This window comes from Desmodus rotundus, chromosome 2 (genome assembly GCF_022682495.2).
Source record: "Desmodus rotundus isolate HL8 chromosome 2, HLdesRot8A.1, whole genome shotgun sequence".
In the NCBI taxonomy this organism is placed as follows: domain Eukaryota; kingdom Metazoa; phylum Chordata; class Mammalia; order Chiroptera; family Phyllostomidae; genus Desmodus; species Desmodus rotundus.
The window spans coordinates 42,639,679-42,659,676 of NC_071388.1; the positions used below are offsets into that span (position 1 = coordinate 42,639,679).

The 19,998-nt window shown below is 47.1% G+C and overlaps 1 protein-coding gene across 4 annotated transcripts in view; it reads right to left on the reverse strand.

The window, feature by feature from the left end:
• Positions 1-296: 296 nt before the first annotated feature.
• Positions 297-19,998, reverse strand: part of ABCC5 (ATP binding cassette subfamily C member 5) — an 86,995-nt gene continuing 67,293 nt past the window's right edge. For all 4 annotated transcript variants that reach the window (XM_045198615.2, XM_024564067.4, XM_045198614.2 and 1 more), the window contains 8 exons: positions 18,565-18,751; positions 17,135-17,224; positions 15,074-15,263; positions 11,416-11,575; positions 5,244-5,322; positions 3,878-3,991; positions 3,080-3,244; positions 297-1,737 (listed from right to left, as the gene is read on the reverse strand). In XM_045198615.2, the coding sequence (XP_045054550.2) occupies positions 1,636-1,737; positions 3,080-3,244; positions 3,878-3,991; positions 5,244-5,322; positions 11,416-11,575; positions 15,074-15,263; positions 17,135-17,224; positions 18,565-18,751 (1,087 nt within the window). In that variant the 3' untranslated portion in view covers positions 297-1,635. The remainder of the gene's footprint in view (positions 1,738-3,079; positions 3,245-3,877; positions 3,992-5,243; positions 5,323-11,415; positions 11,576-15,073; positions 15,264-17,134; positions 17,225-18,564; positions 18,752-19,998) is intronic.

A 19,998-nucleotide genomic window follows, 5' to 3' on the forward strand; every position in this document is an offset into this window, starting at 1 on the left:
AATTGGCCGAACGGGCAATGACATTGTTTGAAGCGTTCACCCTCCCCACACCCAACCCTCTTACTGGCAGCACCGGAGCTTTACCTGGTGACCATGCCCAGGACACAGGCTCCAGGGCCCAGGGCCCAGCACAGGTGATGTTGGGCATAATGGCCCCATGCGCCCTGCACCCAACCAGCTCTGCTGGCCCTTCTCAGACGGAACTCCATCGCTGGATATTCAGAGCCAGCCCCGGTATTCCAAAATCATTCGAGGACATCGCTCCCTTCCAAGAGAACTATTTTATACACCAAAAGTTTTACAAAATCCAAAATAATTTTATTCACTTTTTCAGATTTTTGCTTCCACAAGGTGTTCAGCAAACATGCTAAGGCGACAGAATGTCTAGTTGGTCACGACATGCAACGCTGACCATTCGACCGATGACAGCAGCGCCCACGCCCACCTGAGCCACTGGCCCCACGGCACGAAGGGGGTTTGCAGGAACACACTGAACCACACAACAATCAGCAACCTGAGGTAGGTCTCTTTACAGTACAAAAAACTTCTACACCAGTGTGAGACACTGATTAGCAAGAGCTGCTTGAAAGTCGCGGACTTTGGAGAGGGAGGGAGACGGTGGTGCGACAACTGCAGTGAGAAAGGAAACAGACCCACGAAACCCTGACCCCTGTCACTGGACTGTGGAGGGTGGGACCAGGCAAATGAGAAAGTACCACTGGGAAAAGCAGCCGCTGGCTCCAGGGTTCAGGACCGGGGGTCCAGGAGCTGGAGAGCTCTGTGCAGTGGCTAGCGTTAGGAACCTGAGGCAGTGGGACACTCTGTGAATAGGCTCGATTCTGGTCGAGAAACAACAGCAGGAGGAGGAAGGCAGGAAAGAAGAAACTCCCTCTAACGGAGGGAGGGGAGGGGTCTGGGGCTCTGCCCCACTGCGCTCCTGACACAAACAGGGAAGTGACACCAGGACAGGAAGCAGGAGCCCTGAGAATCCACGGCGTGCTGCACGGCCTCGGCGGTCCCCCCCTACTCCACCCTGTCTGAGAGTGGTCGTGGGGAGGTGGCAGAGCGGCCACTGGAGGGTCCACTACTGCCACCCGTCTCCCTTGTCTGATACCCAGAAAACCTGGCGCCGTGAAACGACCAGCGAGCAAAGAACAATATGCTGCCTTCCTATCATCTAATAGCAAAACCAGATCTCCGGTACAGCAAACTGTACAAAAATGATAGAAAGGAATTTGCACTGTTATTAGCACAGTGCTCATTTTAATATAAAATAAACAGCTTACATTTTCACTGTAAATATAGGCTATGTACAGAATTATATATAGATATAGCTACACGTATAAAGCTTCATTATAGGCCTCTGATACATTTATAATAACGGTTCCCTGAACCTTTTAGAGTGCAATTAAGAACAAAAACTAAAATTTGTTTACATGAATATGGAATAAATACAATAATCAAAATAGGACTCTCCCTAGAAGTGAAACACACAAGCCAACCCTGAACTGCTGTGCGAAGGATGAAATCGGGAAAGGCAAGGTCTCGGCAGGACAGGAGAGCGCCCGCCCGCCCCGCAGGGAGTGGGGAGTGGCGGGGCTCCAAAGGAAAGAGGCGCCGCGGCAGCAGGAGGCGTTAGCCCTTGACAGCGATCTTGTTCTCTGTAGCAGCAAACATGGCATAGAACCGGGAGCTGTCGTTGGACAGAAGGACCGATGGGGTGTCAAACTCCACCACCTGCAAAGGAAGGAGATGGCATCAGAATGCGACTCGGGGACACTCGGGTGATTTAGAGAACCCACACCTCAGGAAGGGGGAGAAGCACGAAAGCCCCCTGAGGATGGAGTCCGGTGACAATTCGACTAGCCCTGCCATGCCCAAGTGGGTTTTTGGTTTTTTAAAACTAACCAGAGTAAAGGGAAAGGCTGGAGAGAAAGAGGTCTAGACCTCTTTCCTCTGATTCTTTCAGCCTTAGGTATGAAGGAATCAGTCCACAGGACACTACAAGCTGCAAGGGAAAACACTGCATCTCAAGTGAAAGGCATAGCAGGCAAACATCATCTTGTTATGCAAGCTGATGTAAACCTATAGATGGAAAAGGAATAGCTCAGGACTCCTAGTTGGCAAGGAAAAAATGGAGGTAAGGGATAGACTCAGTCAATGATCCGTTCCTATAGACTTCTATGCAGCCACTGGAAATTGCATCGCAGGAGCTAAGTGAGCAATATGCTGGCAGAACCTGCCTCCCACGATGTTGGCTGAAAATGCCACATACTTTCCCAGCCTCCCTTGCTGCAGGACAAAAGCACAGGACACAACCTTGGCCAAGGACATGTAAGGGAAGTCTCCTGGGGTGCTTCTAGGAAAGGTTGTCCTGCTTGAGAGAGACAGGCCAAAGGACAAAGTGTTCTTCATTAGGACTGGTTGTGTGAAGGTATGACATTAGCTGCTCGAGCAGACACTGTAGCATGAGGGGCCAGGTAGACACTGGCTTTTTTGAGGGATGGGCAGGTTGTGAGCAGGTAGACATGGGAAACAGAACAAGAGGGAAGGGCATTTTAGGTAGATAGAACTATATGAGTAAAGACAAGAGGTGAAAAAGCCTAGGGGATGCAAGATTGCCTGCAGCCAACAGCACCTGCCAGGAAAGAGGGAAATGAGAAGGCAAGCCTGGGCCAGACTGTGGAGAAGCCTGGAGCAGCAGGATGAGAAGTTTGGCATCACTACATGACTGCAGAAAGCAAACAACACATGGTGGCTGGTCTCGGTACGCCTTGCGCATTTCTCGTGTCTGTGAATTAATTACGAACTAAACACGCTCTTGGCTCTAAGTCAGGTGCTGCAGTTTTCAAGCCACAAAAGAACAGGTAGTAACGCAAGACGAGAACCCAAGGGCGTCTCTCACTCAATCCCTTGTTGGGAGGGGACTGTATCACCCGTCCCCTACCCCCTAAAGCAACCAGACTAGAGCTGCCATGGCTGCTTTCCTGGATGCTCAGAACCACGGTAAGAGGCCCATCAGCCCAGTCCTCCCAGCCAAGGCTACATGCCAAGCCCAGGTCCGTCAGGGGCTCAGTACCTGTCCCTGGGCCAGCACCATAATCCTATCAGAGCCTAGGACCGTATGCAGGCGATGGGCAATCGTCAGCATAGTGCAATCGGCAAAGGCTTCTCGGACAGTCTCCTGGATCAGTAGGTCTGTCTCGGTGTCCATGGCTGCTGTGGCTTCATCTAGAATCAGAATCTGCCGGAGAAGAGAGGGGAAAAGATTCCAACTACTTCCTTAAGCATTCTGGTTAATTTAGGTTTTATGAAAACGTATTTTAGCATTTGAACTTTCCACCATATATTGTTTTTTCTAAGTAGATGCACATACGTAAAAATACCGTTTTGTGTAGAATTGATAGAATGTCAAACCTGCATGTTTGCCTTGATTTCCATAAATACGAGAATACTCGTACAATACTCATCTAACAAATTACTCACCCTACTTGCCCTGACTGCAAACACAAAGAGTAATCTTTCTGGGCCTCCCTCTTCCAGTTTCTAAAATGAGGGGACTGGATCTGATGGCCTGGGTATGTCTTGCAGTTTTTAAAATCTGCTAAGCCTACGGTTTCCAGTGCTACAACTACTGGCCAGAGTCAAAGGTGGCCCTTGGGAACTGAAGGCTCAGGGAAGTTAAAAATAAAAACAAACAAACAAAAAACACCCATATACCCAACTGTGTCAAGGTTAATTCAGAAACACCCCTGGGCATTCTCTTAAAAAGTGCCACTGGGCTCTGAGCCGGGAATGCCTCAAGGAAAGGCTGCCCCTCCACCTCCCTGTCCTTCCGGCCGGTCCCCCTCCCCCAGCACCCACCACGCTGCCTTACCTTACAGTGACGGAGCAAGGCTCTTGCTATGCATAAGAGCTGCCGTTCCCCCACTGAGAAGTTCTCCCCATTCTCCAGCACTTCAGATTCAAGTTTCAGAGGTAGCTGAGCAATCTAGGGAGAAAGAAAGAAGTTAGAAGGGTAAAAAAGTTTGAAAAAAAACCCCAACCCTGACTTTTGTCAAAAGTCCAGTGGCCAAGATAAATGACCCTGAAACAGAAGAAGGAATTACTGAGAACCTGGCTCCCCTAAAAAGCGGGTGCAGGTGTGGCAATCACACGCACCAGGACCCACACTTTCTAGGGCAGTCCCCATTTCAAATATGCTATTCTGTTAGCCTCTTACTCTCCAAAGGTCCCGGAAATTCCAATATTTTCATGCCCCCAAATCCTGTTAGGCATACAGTGGGCCTAACTTTGGGGCTGCTGAAAACATGGTCCCGCAGTAGGAGGTGGGGGAAATAAAACTGCTGTCTTTCTGAAGTGAAAAGCTGTGGCCCATGGCTGTCAAACTTTTCTTTTTGTAAGCTATGCAACCTATTCTTCAAATGAAATTATTTGAGAAAGTTCAATCTAAAAGAGATAAAAGCAGAGGTGGGCTGGTGGTGTTAGGGCAGGGGTCCTGAGCTTCACTTCAACAGGGACAAGATGGCCCCCCTCCAGGGGAGGGGGATCCATCTGTAGATCTGGGGACCTGGGAGGGGGCCCGCTGAGCTACCCGGAGAGATCTGGGAGTCCGTATCCATGCAGCATGCTTTCCGCAGACTCCATAAATAGTGTATCTTTTGCACATATATCGATACTCCAAAATCACGTTATACTGTTATGATTAATAAAATAGAAATTAATCCAAAAGCATTACTGGATTCGGAGTGGCTGTCATTTATATCTGCTCAATCAATGGATAGTAAGATGGCAATATGATCATGGGCAGGGGGAGGGGGAGGTGAGGAGGGATCAGGAAATAGCAACTTTTATGCCCTTACTGAAACGTCTGGCAAGCCCTGCTCTAAAGTGTCCCTCCACAGACATCCTGGAGGTGGAGGGACAGACCAGGCTGGACAGAGGCAGCCCCAGGAGGCTGGGGAGTGACCACAGCATTGCTGCGTTTCCACCCTTGAAACTGTAGCAAAGCTCATCCTCAGTTGTTTTTTCTTAGATTTTATTTATTTATTTTTAGAGAGAGGGGAAGGGAGGGAGGAAGAGAGGGAGAGAAACATGAATGTGTGGTTGCCTCTCACATGTGCCCCCCCCGCCCCAGGGACCTGGCCTGCAACCCAGGCATGTGCCCTGACTGGGAATCAAACCGGTGACCCTTTGGTTCGCAGGCCAGCGCTCAATCCACTCACCCTCAGTTCTTTACTTACACATTCTTTCATGTGTGTCCTTTCTAGGGCATCCCAAATCTGGTCTTCAGAGTACTGGTTGAAGGGATCCAAATTTGATCTAGGGAGAAACATAAGAGGACTTTCTCAGCAATCCAACACGTCAGCGACCACACTGCCAAGGCTGCCTGGGACAAGAGTTTAGACATACACAGGAAAAGGAGGGCTTCAACCCCTTCGGGTGCCGGAGGGCTCAATCCCTAACCAGCCAGAGTGGAAGCTCAGACACCTGCTTCCGTCTCTGAGAACAGACTTTCTTCTTCATAAAATGTTATTTCAACTTTTCTAACACAGATACATAGAAGAATTAAGAAATACAGAATATAAATCAGAGGGAGAGTGTGCACACAAAGAGGACCTGAAGAGACTGGGCTCAAATCCCTGCTCTGCCTCCTACCATCTGTGTGACCTTGGACAAATCACTCCTGTTTCCTCCTCTGTGAAATGGGGACAGAGTGATATGGCATGGTAGGTTGCTGTAAACATTAGGTAGAATATGTATAATGCCTGGAACATGATGGATATTCAGTAATTGGCAGTTGCTAAAATTGACAAGGCCCATGTGGACACGTTAGATGCCTCGGTTCCAATGTTTGCTGGCTTTCTGACTCATATATTCAATGTATTTTCCAAGTGGCACGATAATCCAGGATCTGGAATATCGGGATCAGAAACTGTTCTGATAAAGCCCTGTCTGTGAAGGGTCTGGGCGGGGAGGACTGCTCGCCATAGGCATGCCATGTACGAAGGGTCCTCTTAATTAAAGGAGATCTGACTTGTTGATGACCTAAAATGGTAAACTTGTCTCTTATTGTTTTTATTTCACTTTTTAATTTTGAGAGTGTGTTTATTAAAGCTGCAGACAGTGAAACAAGGAAGGGCCTAGGATAGAAGAAGCAACAGGAGAGAGATTAGGTGGGCTGCTTTGGCTGCCTAGAAACATTATGGGAAAGAAGTGAGCCAAGGTGGGGCTGCTGTCAGCTCACTGGAGAGTCGGAGAAAAGGGGGCCTTGGGGACAGGTCCAGGGGGTCAGTCCAGGACTAGCTGCCACTACTCTTTGCTTCCCTGTTTGCATGTCTCACAGGGACCCTTCGAATTTAGGAAAAAGAAAAATCACTTGAAAAGGAGATTCAAGTGGTCATGCCTCAAGAAGGGCGTGCTGAAATTGTCCTTAAGAAAATAAATAAATCCTTACCAGTTCCACAGGGACCAAGACTGTCAAAAAAAAAAAAGTAAAGAAAGGAAGAAAAAAAAGGAAAAGGGAGCTTCTTAAAGCAATAGAATAAGTCAGAGACAACTGGAAGACCTTGAGATTCTAAGAATCTGCTGCAAATCTGAAGCATCTTCCATTGCATCTAAAGTGCTAAATGCTCGTCTGAAGGTGTGTGGGCCCACAATGAACCCAAACAGGAGTCACTTGTGGACTCAGTCACTGCTGTTGGGGTGGCGAGTTTAGACAGACCTCAAAAGTTAAAAAAAAAAAAAATGACTGGGTGGATTGAAAAGGAGAGAGGGCACTGGACTAGGAAGAAATGAGAACACTGCTTCTTGGTAATGAATGGATGACAAGAAGGTGCCTGCCCCACACAAGGAGACTGAGACTCAGAGACAGACTACAGTGACAGCTGCAGCCAACCAGTCTCGCTGAGGGGTAGATTAACCACCAGCCACGTGGGGCTGCAGACAGCCTACAAGGATGGAAAGCACTCCAGTGGGAGCTGGTCAGGGCAGAGGCAAGGGGTAGGCTTCCTGAGACCAGGAAGCTAAGGGACTTCTGGAGAAAGAAAAGTATTTCCAGGGACACGAAAGAGGGAAGGTCAGCAAGAGTGTTTAGGGCTGGATAAGAAGGGACTTCTCAGAGTCAATTATCGGGGCAAAAGGCAGAGGAAAGAGGCCACAGAGACAAAGGAAGGCCTTACAGCTCAAGCCCAGACAGCTGGATAAGGGAGGACCGGATGCAGCTATTGGAATGGACTGAGATTCTGGCTAATGTGGGCGGGGCTGTGCCCCAAAATGGACTATGATTTAGATTGTATTTTTATGTAGAAAAATTCAGACACTTTATCTTGTGATTTTTTTCTGTTTGATTTTGGCTTTACCTTGCTTTCCCTCTAAGAGTTCTTTATATATTTTAGCTGCTTATTCGTATCTGAAGAAGATGTACTCACCCATAACGCTGGGTAATGGTGATTGAGAAACAGTCTCCAAATTCAGGGTCTCTAGGAGGAAGCTGAGGAAACAGCTGATCTACCCATCCCTTGTTTTGGGAAATTCATTACATAGGCTTTCTAATTTTCTAAGAAAAGCAAAAGAATTTCAAATGCTGAATGTTCTTTGGAATCTATAAGAAACCTGAGAGTATAGAGGAGGGTAGAAGGTCTGGGATTTTATTTGTCCTCAGGGCCTACTATAGACTTAAAAAGCCAAAATTACAGATAGCAGAAATGAAACTTCTGATTTCCTAAGTTTGCACAGCCGATGACCAAATAGCACTCTGAGCTCAATAGCTAAATACTCAAGGCATTAGCACACCAACTACTCAGCTTGTCCATCGAGCTGCAACATGGCTCTGGAGCTGGTAACAAATGGTCCCAACTCCCACAAAAGCTGTGCTTCCATGACGTCCTGCAGACACCAGCTGCACGTGCCAGCCGGTCAGTGCTCGGCATGAACTCTAGAAGCCCTGATTCCAGACCCACATGAGGCGCCGTAAAATTCCGAAATACACTGGGGCTCTTTGGTGGCAGCGCATTCAAGGGAAGTGTGAAGTTTAGCATGCCCAATTTCCTGACTCTCTTCCAAATGACAGCTAAAAAATTAAGAAAAATATGGTTTTGTCCTGAGTCAAAAATCATAAGGCCAATTTTATTCTCAAAGGTGTTCCCGTGGCATCTCAAAGCAGAGCGATGTATAGGAAGGAAGAGCAGATTTGGCAATACCTCTCAATTTCTTATTTTTAGATCTGAATCTCCAATAAATTCTAATTCTCTTCTCACGTAGCTTATTTGACCTTGTTACCTCGGTACCAAAGGGAATGACTTATTATCAGACGAGATCGGGTGCATTCAAGGAGGTATGAATGTAGACAGAATGATTTATTATCATCAACAGATCCAGTTTATGCTGTCCAAATTCATTCGAGTTTTAGAGAAATACCCAAATAAACACATCCAAGAGTACTGACCCTACATGAAAGCAGGTGAGAATTCGGTTTACCTACCAAACCTCCCTGATGAGTGAGGTGCTGATTGCTGGGGGAAGAGGGGTATACAAGGGAACTAAATGGTAACGGAAAAAAAATACAATAAAAATTCAATTAAAAAAATGCCACTTCCGGGAGAACCAAGATGGCGGCGTAGGTAGACACACTGCGCCTCCTCGCACAACCAGAACTGACAGAGAATCGAACAGCAAGGGGGACCAACACCAAGAAAATAGAAAATAAACATTCATCCAGACTGGTAGGAGGGGCGGAGACGGGCACCGGGGTGGAGAGGACTCGCGTGGCTGTGGCGGGACTGAGACTGGCGGAGTGTGGGACAAATGGCGCAGGCAGTCCGAGCACTAGCAGACCCTGCGGCCCCACATTTGCACAGATAAACCCAGAGGGCCGGACTCAGAGTGGCAGAGATCGGGACAGGCAGAGCAGCGGGTAGCACCCCGCGGCCCCACATTCGTGCACAGATAAACCGGGACGAACGGCGGGGAGCGAAGCAGATCGCTTAACCCAGGGCTCCAGCACGGGAGAAATAAAGCCTCAAACCTCTGATTGAAAACGCCCGTGGGCGTTGGGGCGGCAGCAGGAGAGACTCCCAGCCTCACAGGAGAGGTTGTTGGAGAGACCCACAGGGGCCTAGAGTGTGCACAGGCCCACTTACTCGGGAACCAGCACCAGAGTGGCCCAGTTTGATTGTGGGTAGCGGAATGAAAGATTGGAATCCGGAGGAGAGTGAGGCGGGCGCCATTGCTCCCACTCGGCCCCTCCCCCTCGTACAGCGTCACAGCGCAGCAACCAGCATTACCCCACCCCTGGGAACACCTAAGGCTCCGCCCCTTAAAGTAACAGACACGCCAAGACAAAAAAAAAAAAAAAAAAAAAAATGGCCCAAATGACAGAACACTTCAAAGCTCCAGAAAAAATACAACTAAGCGACGAAGAGATAGCCAACCTATAGGATGCACAGTTCAAAGCACTGGTTATCAATATGCTCACAGACTTGGTTTTATCTATTCGAAAAACAGATGAAAAAATGAAGCCTATGCTAAGAGAAACAAAGGAAAATGTACAGGGAACCAATAGTGATGCAAAGGAAACTGGGACTCAAATCAATGGTGTGGACCAGAAGGAAGAAACAAACATCCAACCAGAAAAGAATGAAGAAACAAGAACTTGGAAAAATGAGGAGAGGCTTAGGAACCTCCCGGACGCCTTGAAACGTTCCAACATCCGAATTATAGGGGTGCCAGAAGGAGAAGAGGAAGAACAAAAAATTGAAAACTTATTTGAACAAATAATGAAGGAGAACTTCCCTAATCTGGCAAAGGAAATAGACTTCCAGGAAGACCAGGAAGCTCAGAGAGTCCCAAAGAAGCTGGACCCAAGGAGGAACACGCCAAGGCACATCATAATTACATTACCCAAGATTAAACGCAAGGATCTACATCCAAGATTACTGTATCCAGCAAAGCTATCACTTAGAATGGAAGGGAAGATAAAGTGCTTTTCAGATAAGGTCAAGTTAAAGAAGTTCATCATCACCAAGCCCTTATTATATGAAATGTTAAAGGGAGTTACCTAAGAAAAAGAAGATCAAAAATAGGAACAGTAAAAATGACAGCAAACTCACAGTTATTAACGGCCACACATAAAACAAAAACGAGAGCAAACTAGGCAAACAACTAGAACATGAGGGTTGTCATTAAGGGAGTGGGAGGGGGTGAGGGGGGGAAGGTACAGAGAATAAGTAGCATAGATGATAGGTGGAAAATAGACAGGGGGAGGGTAAAAATAGTGTAGGAAAAGTAGAAGCCAAAGAACTTATAAGTATGACCTATGGACATGAACTATAGGGGGGGAATGTGGGAGGGAGGGGGGTGGGCAGGATGGAGTGGAGTGGGGGGGGAAATGGGACAACTGTAATAGCATAATCAATAAATATATTAAAAAAAAAATGCCACTTCCAAAGAAAATGGGTGTGGCTGGGTAGGGCGAAGGAACTAGTTTTTAAGACAAGTGTGAACACTGCCTGTGGTTATTTGAAGTTAAATTAGTACTAAGTTTTTGAGGAACTGATAAAAATTAAAGAGGAAAGGGTAACATTACTTTTAGAGTGATTAAAAAAAAAAGAAGTCCTATCTAGATTGATTATATAGTTAAAACTTTTTATTTTGAAAGAGAAGCAACTTAGATAGGAATAGACACAAATTATGGAAACCCACTGTTTTTAGGAGGCAAAAGCTTAAGGCTAAAGGCAACACAAAGTATAAGGGAAGAGAACGGGATTCAATCGTATTTCCTTCTTGGTTACTATTATAACAGATCAAGGAGAATTTTTTTAAAAAAAGAAGAAGATTATTTTATCTTTGGCATGCTGGCAGACTTCAGAGAGGCATCTTCCCAGAGTGTTAAAGGTGGGAGAAGATACTGGGAAATGGAAAAACATGAGTAGTAACCGTGCCTGGACTCCATCACTAGAAGGGCAACTTGAAGCGCACCTAGGGGAGGGGACAGCGTGGAGCAAGGAGGATGATGGCAACGATGGCTGCTGCCGTTTATTGAATGCTCACCATTTGCTCAGCTCTGTGCTCATATAATTTGTACACATTTATTTAGTCTTTACAACAACAGATCTTAATGGATGGGGAAAGACATTTGGGAGCGGTCAAGAAGCTTGTCCAAAGTCACAGAGCAGAGACCTGAGCGCCGATCTCTCCGACTTGCTCACCACCACGCAGCAGGGCCTCCGAGCCCCGTTTCGATAATGAGGTGCCCGGTACAGGGGAGCTGCCCCAGCCCTCTGCAATGGGAAGCACACGGTGTACAGGAGAAGCCCCAGACTGGAGGTCGTCAGGTCTCAGTCCCAGGTGGAGGCTGTCACATGCCCACCTGGCCTTGAAGTGAGGCACAAGGCCCATGGGCGCCCGGGTCCTCACCTGACAGTGCCACTGAACAGCACTGGCTCCTGAGGAATGATAGAGAGTTTGCTGCGGAGGTCAGCAAGGCCAATCTCACTGATTCTCACTCCGTCGATCTTGATGCAGCCTCCAGATAACTCCACCAGGCGGAAGAGGGCCATGCCCAGGGAGGACTTCCCTGGTGAGTGAGGAGACAGGCAGAAAAGTGGCTCATGAGCAATTTACAAAACTGGTTTATGCAATCATTATTTCCAAGATTACCTCAGATAATGTATAAAACAATTGCCAGAAACAGGAAAAAAAAAAGGATGAACTTTCCTGAGCTACCAAGCATATACATTTAAATCACACAGCTTCTGCCTGAGAAGGAATTTAAAGGACCATCATATTCTCCTGAGAGTAAAATGGAAAAATGCTTCTCAGGCAAAGTGAGGAGAACAGAAGTCTTATGATGAGGAGCTGGGGGCAAACCAGAGGACAAGATATCCCCCCTCTTCTGTCCCTTCATGTAGCTGAGAGAAAAACAAGACAAAGCCTTCCATCACCACAGCCGCAGCCGGGGAGTGGAAGAAGTCCCGGGGTAAGCGCACAAGGGCAGGAGGCTCTGGGCTGAATAAATGAGTGGCTGTGGATAGGTCTGCAGGGACAGGGAGGTGTGGGAGAAGCACAGGTTTTGGGGGGGTGGTCAAGCAATGGGTTCAGTATCGCAGTGATACAGAACCGCTTTTTGTTTTTTAATTTTACTTACTGATTTTTTGAGAGAGGCGAAGGGAGGGGAAAAGACAGGGAGGGAAACATCGATGTGAGAGAGAAACACTGATCAGCTGTCTCTCATATATATCATGAGTGGGCATCGAACCTGCAGCCCAGGCACGTGCCCTGACTGGGAATCGAACCAGCGACCTTTCACTTTTCAGGACAGTGCCCAACCAACAGAGACACACTGGTCAGGGCAGAACAGCTTTTCTTAATCGAATCCACATTTTAAGTTATGTAAGTAATTCAAGAAGATAACATCAATCTCTCGCAATCACTACTGCTGTGTTCGATGCACTTCCTTTTAGTCTTTCTCAGAGGTGAGATCATACCAGACACACAACACTGTAATTGCCTTTCCCACTCAACTACATAACTCAAGTACATAACAAGCATCCAATCATATTATTACTTTCCAAGATAAAATTTTGGCAGCTGTAATACAGTCTATCACATGAATGTACTCTTTTGTTTTTAATCCTCACCTGAGGATATGTTTTTATAAATTTTAGAGAGAGAGAGAGGGAGAAGTGGGGGAGAGAGAGAGAGAGAGAGAGAGATCGATTGGTTGCCTCCTGTATGTGCCCTGGAAGGGGATCGAACCCGCAACCTTTTGGTGTGTGGAGCGACACTCCAACCAACTGAGCCACCCAGCCAGGGCTGGACGTACTTTTCCTTATCCAGTCCTGTCACATGGGACGTGTAGTTTATTTAGAACTGACTCTAATAACATTACGGCGTATGTCACTGCTCTGACTTCGCTCCTGCCCCAGACGATTTCCTTGGGATAGACTCTCAGAACTAAAACGATGTCAAAACATACAAACATTGAAAAAGCCCTGTCTAGTGGCCCCCTCACTTAAATCAGTTTGCCTGTTACCCCCCTACAACTCAGACCCATGGTTTAGATTAGAACTACAGGATTTCAGCTGTTAGACCACATTTCCTTGGCTGGGGGCAGGATGCCTACCCTCCTCCGGCCCCCAGGCTCTGAAAGTTCTCAGGAGAGCCTCATGACTTCATGCATTCAGGCTACAAACAAGTACCTTGCCCCAGGGTCTGCAGCCACAACTCTGGCGTCCTTATGTATCCCCTGGGCCGGCCCCTGCCACAGAACCTGGAGAAATGTCCATCTTCCTAAAGCAGAGCTCCCCACATCCATCTACCAAACATGAGTGGGGAAACCCAAGCCCATGTAGCAGGACTGTTGTTAATGAGGCCTTCTCCTAAAAGAGACTGGCCTTACTCAGGGTTGGGGGATCCGGTGAGTGGCCCCTTACCCAGGAATGAGGAAGGGGAGGGAGCCTCTCCCACAGTGCCAAGGCAGTGGCTTACGATCCAAACTCAGAAAGGAATGGTGCTCACATAAATAGGGTAAGTTGTTAATACAAGACGCCCAGGTTTGGAACCCTGGGACTAGAAGACTTCACAGGTCTCTGAAGCTACAGTTCCCTGAATCTCTGGGAATGTGCTGGGGAAAATGGCAACAGAGCCCGCACAGCCACAGCAGGACCAGGGTCTGTGAGCCTTGGCAGAAGCTTATTAGGATTAGAGTTTAGGCTGTGTAAGTCAGGCTATTTATAATGATTTTATTTTTCTTGTTTATTTCCCTTCTATCACTACTTATGATTTAATAAAGTCTTGGTGAGAATTTCGGTCTGTCTTACTCATGTGAAAGGGAAATCACAGGAAGGGGCACCAGCCAGAGCTTTCAGGAGAGCAGGGCGCCAACGTGTAACAGCGGAGGCAGTCCGAGGGGGAGAGAGGGGTAGGAGCCTTGGCGTCAGTCACCCTCCTTGACTGAGCATCCTCTTGCCAGTGCAAAATACCTAGAGGCAGTATCTTGTTTTCACATGAAATAATTCCTTCAAACAGGGAGCAGGAAATGACTTTGCCTTTTCTTCCTGGCAGGTTCTTTAAAGCAAATTGGCCAGAAAAGATGCTGGCTTTTTTTTTCCTCCCGTGGCAAGAAGGAAAGCTAGAAGAGTTCTGATGGAAAGGAAGCTTGGAGCCCAGAAAGCTAATGAGAACTGATCCAGAGAGACCTCTTCTACAAGGGTAGACGGGGTAAAAGGAGACAAGACTCAATCTCTGCAACCCTATCCAGGAAGAAAAGAAGGAAGGGATTAAATTACTGAAGTCTTGGCCCTAGAAACCTAAAGGGAATACATAGCACACTTCTAAGAGTCAGAATGAAGTAAAATGCCTAAAACAAAGGCCTGTTTGCTAGTTCTTTGCAACTGACGTCGGACCAAGGAACTAATGTCTGTCTTCGAAGGAACATGGTTCCGTATTTAGAGCTGTGCTGGCCTCTGACAAACAGCGGCCGCATGGGCAACACATCACACAGACCTCACACCCTCCGACTGCACGGAAATCAGGACGCTCACCGCAGCACTCCTTGGGGCAGCGAGGTGCCCTCAGCACCCCACGGCTGGGACTCACTGAGTATAAATTGCGGTGATCCATGAAGCAGAAGCTCCTATCATGCTGCAGAGAAACCATGTCTGAGAAGATGAACTGACATGGACAAGAACTGGTGGTTTTAAAAGCAGGCCATGAAACTGTGTGTGCAAAAGGACCTCATTTTTATACGCGTATCTGTTGAGAGGAAACGCCTGCAGGATAGCCACTGACATGTCCACAGCCACGATCTCCGGGGAGTGGACTTACGGGTGTGTTTCCCTTTGTAATTTGCCGTATGTTCCACATGTTCTGCGGTGAGACTGGATACTTTTATGATTGCAAGAAGCACTAAATGTTAGAAGGGCAGGGTTGAAAATAATCCTAGAAAAGTGGTTTCAGTGAGACCTGAGACACTAATCACTCATCAACAGGGGACCTGGTTTGAAGGGATGAGACAGTCAGTAACTTCGACAGCTTCAAAAGTTTCGCCAGAGAGGCCCTGGAGTGTCCTTACCCGATCCCGTCCGCCCCACGATGCCAATCTTCTCCTTAGGTTTGATGGTGAAGGACACTTTCTTCAGGACCAGAGGCAGATTTTCTTGGTACCTCATCTCTGCATTCTCAAAGGTCACCTCTCCTTCCTGGGGCCAGTCAGCGGGGGGAGCCTTGTTCTTAATTCTGGCAGGTGCTTCCAAAGAGAGAGTCTGGGGAGACAGAAGCAGCCCGTTCAGGCCAACCACAGATTCTGGGGGCTTTGTCATGGAGATAAGACCAGCACAGCCACAGCCACACACAGAAGCAGCTGTAGCCCTGGCCCCTTGCGGTGAAAGATCCCCTCGGCAGCCACTGGGGCAGCACAGTGACCTTGAAACCACCTTCTGTCTTACGGAATTCTTCCACAAAACTGCCTGGGAGGCCAAGGGTGGGTGGCACGAGGCCTTCTATTCCTCTTCAACCCAGCATTTTGTATTGGAATTCTTTGAAAATATTCCACTCACTACAGGATTCCACCATTAGGAAACCATTGGCCTAAACCCAAAGAAAGGTACCATTCATGGAACATTTAATCAGATCCTGGCATTCTGATGTATCTCAGTCAATCCAGGAGACACAGACTCTGCTCCCAATTCTAGGCCTTAGTTTCTCATCTGCAAATTGTGGGGACTGAATCAGATCATCTTGGAAAGCCAGTCCAGCTTTAAAGTTCTATGTGAATATAACCACTTTCATTTTTGTTATCAACACTCAAACTGAGCAGTGTTTTAGAACTTTCTGGCAACTGGTCATGGGGCTTGTAGCCTGCTAGGGAAATAAGGGCCAGACTGTAGTGCTCTGCGGGGTGGAGCTGGAAGTCTGACACTCCAAGCTGGAAGGACTTGCGTTGGGACAGGCACCCAGATTGGGGACGCGCAGCGGTTTTTGCAAGGTTCCCTCTGTGCCACGGCTGACGACCCCCAACGCTGACCTCTCCAGCAAGAGACTCTCGGCAACCATGATACTAAAGCAAACACTACATATTCATATATACACCCATGAATCCTCCACAGACCAGGGCACTGGGCAAAGAGGCTAATGTCTAAATATAAGGAGCAGCTATTAGCAGACATATTAATTGCTGAGTGCCATTCTTTTTCAGAATAATCATTTGTAAGTTTCAGAAATATCCTATGACTCATGAGATAAGGAGGTTCACTGTCAAAACAAGTCAGTGAAGCACGTCTCTGTCAGCAAATGCAGCACACACAACACACTGGTTGTCAACTGGAGGGCAGTTTCCCAGCAGCATGCCTGTAAGTGAATTATGTGGGGCTTGGAATGTATTCTTCCCATGTGAACAATGATACAAATGTTGACAACGTCTCTGGGCAGGTCACGAGGTAGGTAACGCCTAAGAACTGAGTTAAATTAAAGAATCCTAACTTCTCATGATGCTGCTTCTCTCTGCAGAAAACTGCTTTCAGAGTACCAAGTAGGACGCTAGCAAGATGCTGCCCCACGGCAAGACAGCAGGGTTACTAGGGGATGGTGGGAAGCGCTAGGTAATCTCAGTGTCAATTAAGTCAACTGGTTTTTAAACTGTGAGTACAGTTTAGAACAAGCTATGGAGCTGTTAAAACTTCAGAAGCCAGGGTCCCACCCAAGACCTACTGTACCCAAACCATCTCCAGAGAGAGGCCCACGTCTGTCTCTGCCTCGAGCACAAGAGGAAGCCCTGAGGTCGTGTCTGGTTAACAAGTGAACCAAGCTGACATGTACACAATACACGGTTTTACACAGTGTTAGAAAAATGTTACATTGGTCGGCTCAACTGAACTAACAAGGTTCGGAACATTTTGGAAATTAGCTGATGAAGGAAAAGTTCTTAATCACACAATTCACAAGTTATTTAGAAACTCTTATGTTAATCATCTTCTCCACTCCCCGCGCAGGCTGGAGAGACTGCTGGTCCTCTCCTGTGGGATAAGAGAAGGCCGAGAAGACATGCCTCCTCCTCGCACATCCACCTGAGGCAGCAAAAGGGTAAAACGACTCCCTGAAGGGTGAGGGGGCAGCACAAGGCCTGTCGCAGTCTGACCTGGATGTAGTGGTTGATCCTCTCCACTGAGGTGAAGCGAGCTTCTGTCTCAGTTGCCAGTCTGACGGTAAACTGGAACAGCCCCGTTAACTGATAACGGAAAACAAAAATCCGAGAGGGAGGTCATTATCAATACATGCCAGGCCAACGCTAGAAAACCTCTTCCACCTAGGGGACCACAACTCGATCATGAGAACTAACTGGGCACACACAGCAGCTGGTGTTAGGAACGGAGTCCTTCTGCGAACAGTTAGGACAATGCCTACTACCCCCAGTCATCTGTCGTTCTCCGTGAATGCAGGTGGCATTGCTGGCACTACCTTTCCTGCACCAAAGGCTTTCCATCCATCTTTACAGGTCCACTAACAGGTATCTCTGTAGCTTCGCACATGTACCCACACCTGCCGCGGGAGCCACAACAAATAGACACATGTCAACCTGTGAGCAACTAGTGGGACGCTTCCAGGAAAGTCAACTAAGAGAGGTGGGCTGGGCAGAGAGCGGGTGCAGAGCCTACGTGCACTTCAGCCCAAGGGTTCTGTTACCACCCATTGGATAAGTCTGTCTGCACGACGTGACAGCCCCTTGGTTTGGAAGTCTGTGAAGACACGTGTCTCTTTTCAGGCTTCCTTTGACTACTTCTTTGTTTATCTTTCCTATATGGAAAAACGTCAAACATACACGAGAGGAGAGAGGACTGTACCATAAATGCCAATGTATCAAACATCCATCTTAAAAAACTGTCAACTCACAGATAATATTGTTTCATTTTTGCCACCCACCCTTCTGTTTTATTTGGAAGCAAATCCCAGATATTCTATCATGTCATCCATGAATATTCCAGCTTGTATCTTTCTAAAATATAATCACAATAGCATTCTTCAATACAACGATGACATCTAAAAAATTAATAATAATTCCTTAACATCTTCAAATACCTAATCAGAGCTCAAGTGTCCAGTTGCTCTTTGAGCTAAAGACCTTAAACCATCCCTAAGGACCAGAAGTGTTTACATATGTAACGGCGTCGGGAAAAGCAGGAGCCTGGACATAAAATGCATCTAAGAAGCATACTGAGGAGACAGTACATCTTAGAAGACAATAAAGGGGCCAGAGATGGCAGGGTGGTGAATACAGAAACTTACAATTAAGAGACTACTTGCAAAATCACCTTTGTGAAGAAAACAGCACTTATTTCTTAAGCATATGCAACAGACTTAAATCTCTCTATTACTATATACCACTCCATCCTCTCCCCCATCCTCCCACCCAAGCCACGTCCAGTGGTACCTGTCAAAGCATCTGCGAGAAACCCTAGGAATCAGAGGTTAAACGGTAGCTCAGGGCAGAGGCCCCTGCCGTGCCTCTCCCAGGTCAATACAGGAAAGACTCAAGGGAGTGAAGGTGATGCCCCCCTGCCAGAGACTGACCTGGACAGCATAGGAGATGGCAAGCCCAGCGTAGGCGGGGGAAATGTGCCCGTGCATGAGGACGATCATCAGCCCGGTGGTGGTGATCAGGGCGATGCTGATCAGGTCGAGCCGCACAGCCAGCCAGCGCATGGCGCACGTGAACAGGAAGAAAGGACTTTGGTTGTTATCCAGTAGCTCCTGGTACCTGTGAGGAAGGTGGAACAAAAACAGCAAATGAACTACCACCCGCCCCGGTCACGGATGATGTCAGAGCTCTGGTGAATAATGGACGGGGTGCTAATATTTAAGTACTTCCTGTTTGTTGCTAGGAGAATGATGTGGAAACTTCGAGAATGCAGAGTATTCCACGCTCCACACACAGGAGGACGTGGGTCTTCTAGTTTTACCCTTTCAAAGAAACATATTAAAGATGTTCAGGGAAAAGGGAAAACTGTCTACTTCAACAGCATAGGAAAAGCATGGGGGAAGGAGCCAAATAAAGAAGCTATGCTAAATGTCAGAAAAATGTCTTACATCAGGGGTCATTTTCTCAAAGAAAGAGAGGTTACAAAGGCAAACGGCAGAAACGGCCCAAGGCCAGGAAAAGGAAGCTCTCAGACTGGATACAGTAAACTGGAAGTCGTTTGCTGACACAGCATCGTTGGTCAGAATGATACCTGTGTGCCAAGGCCATGGGTCAAAGAGCCAGGAGCTAAACCAGAGCAAAAAGATGCAGACAACCTCTGCCAGTGAGGGGGGAGGCACTGCTATCATCAGGGGTCCGAGAGAGAGAGCGCAGCTCAGACCTCGTCGGTCCGCATACAACAAGGGGCCCAGGGCAGGAAGTCTTCCCAGGCAAGTGTGCTTTGCTTTAAAAAAAAATCACATTTCTTCCTTATAGTAAGTTATGTGCTCTTCAGAGAAAATTAGAAAATGCAACCAAGACGGAGAAAATGAAAAAGTCCAGTAATCTTACCAGTTAGAATGAGAGTTAATACTTGGCTGCATTTCTTTCCAGCATTTTTTTCCAAGCTCTTACATGTACTCGTCTGTATGTTTACACACACACACAGAGTTTAATCTTTTTCACTGAAAGTTAAGATTATTTTTCTGAGTTGTTTAACCTAATCTTTTTACTCTAGATTTTCTTTTAAAATTTAATCACTTGACTTTTGGAATAGACAGGTTATGAACAGGATGGACTATTTAAAAGGTATAAAAATTTCACCATGAAAGTCAGTTTTTCTCCTCCCCATTCTCCAGTGGCAGCTATTGGGTTGGCCAAAAAGTTTGTTTGGTATTTTCTGTAAGAGGGCTCTAGTAGCACTTAGTTGTCTTTAACTTCATTTGAAACAATTTTGCTAAATTGTATTGTGACAGCTGTCATATCAGTGTGCATTTAAAAAAAAACTTATCAAAAATTGGTGAATTTTTGTGTAGCCCTTTTAATAC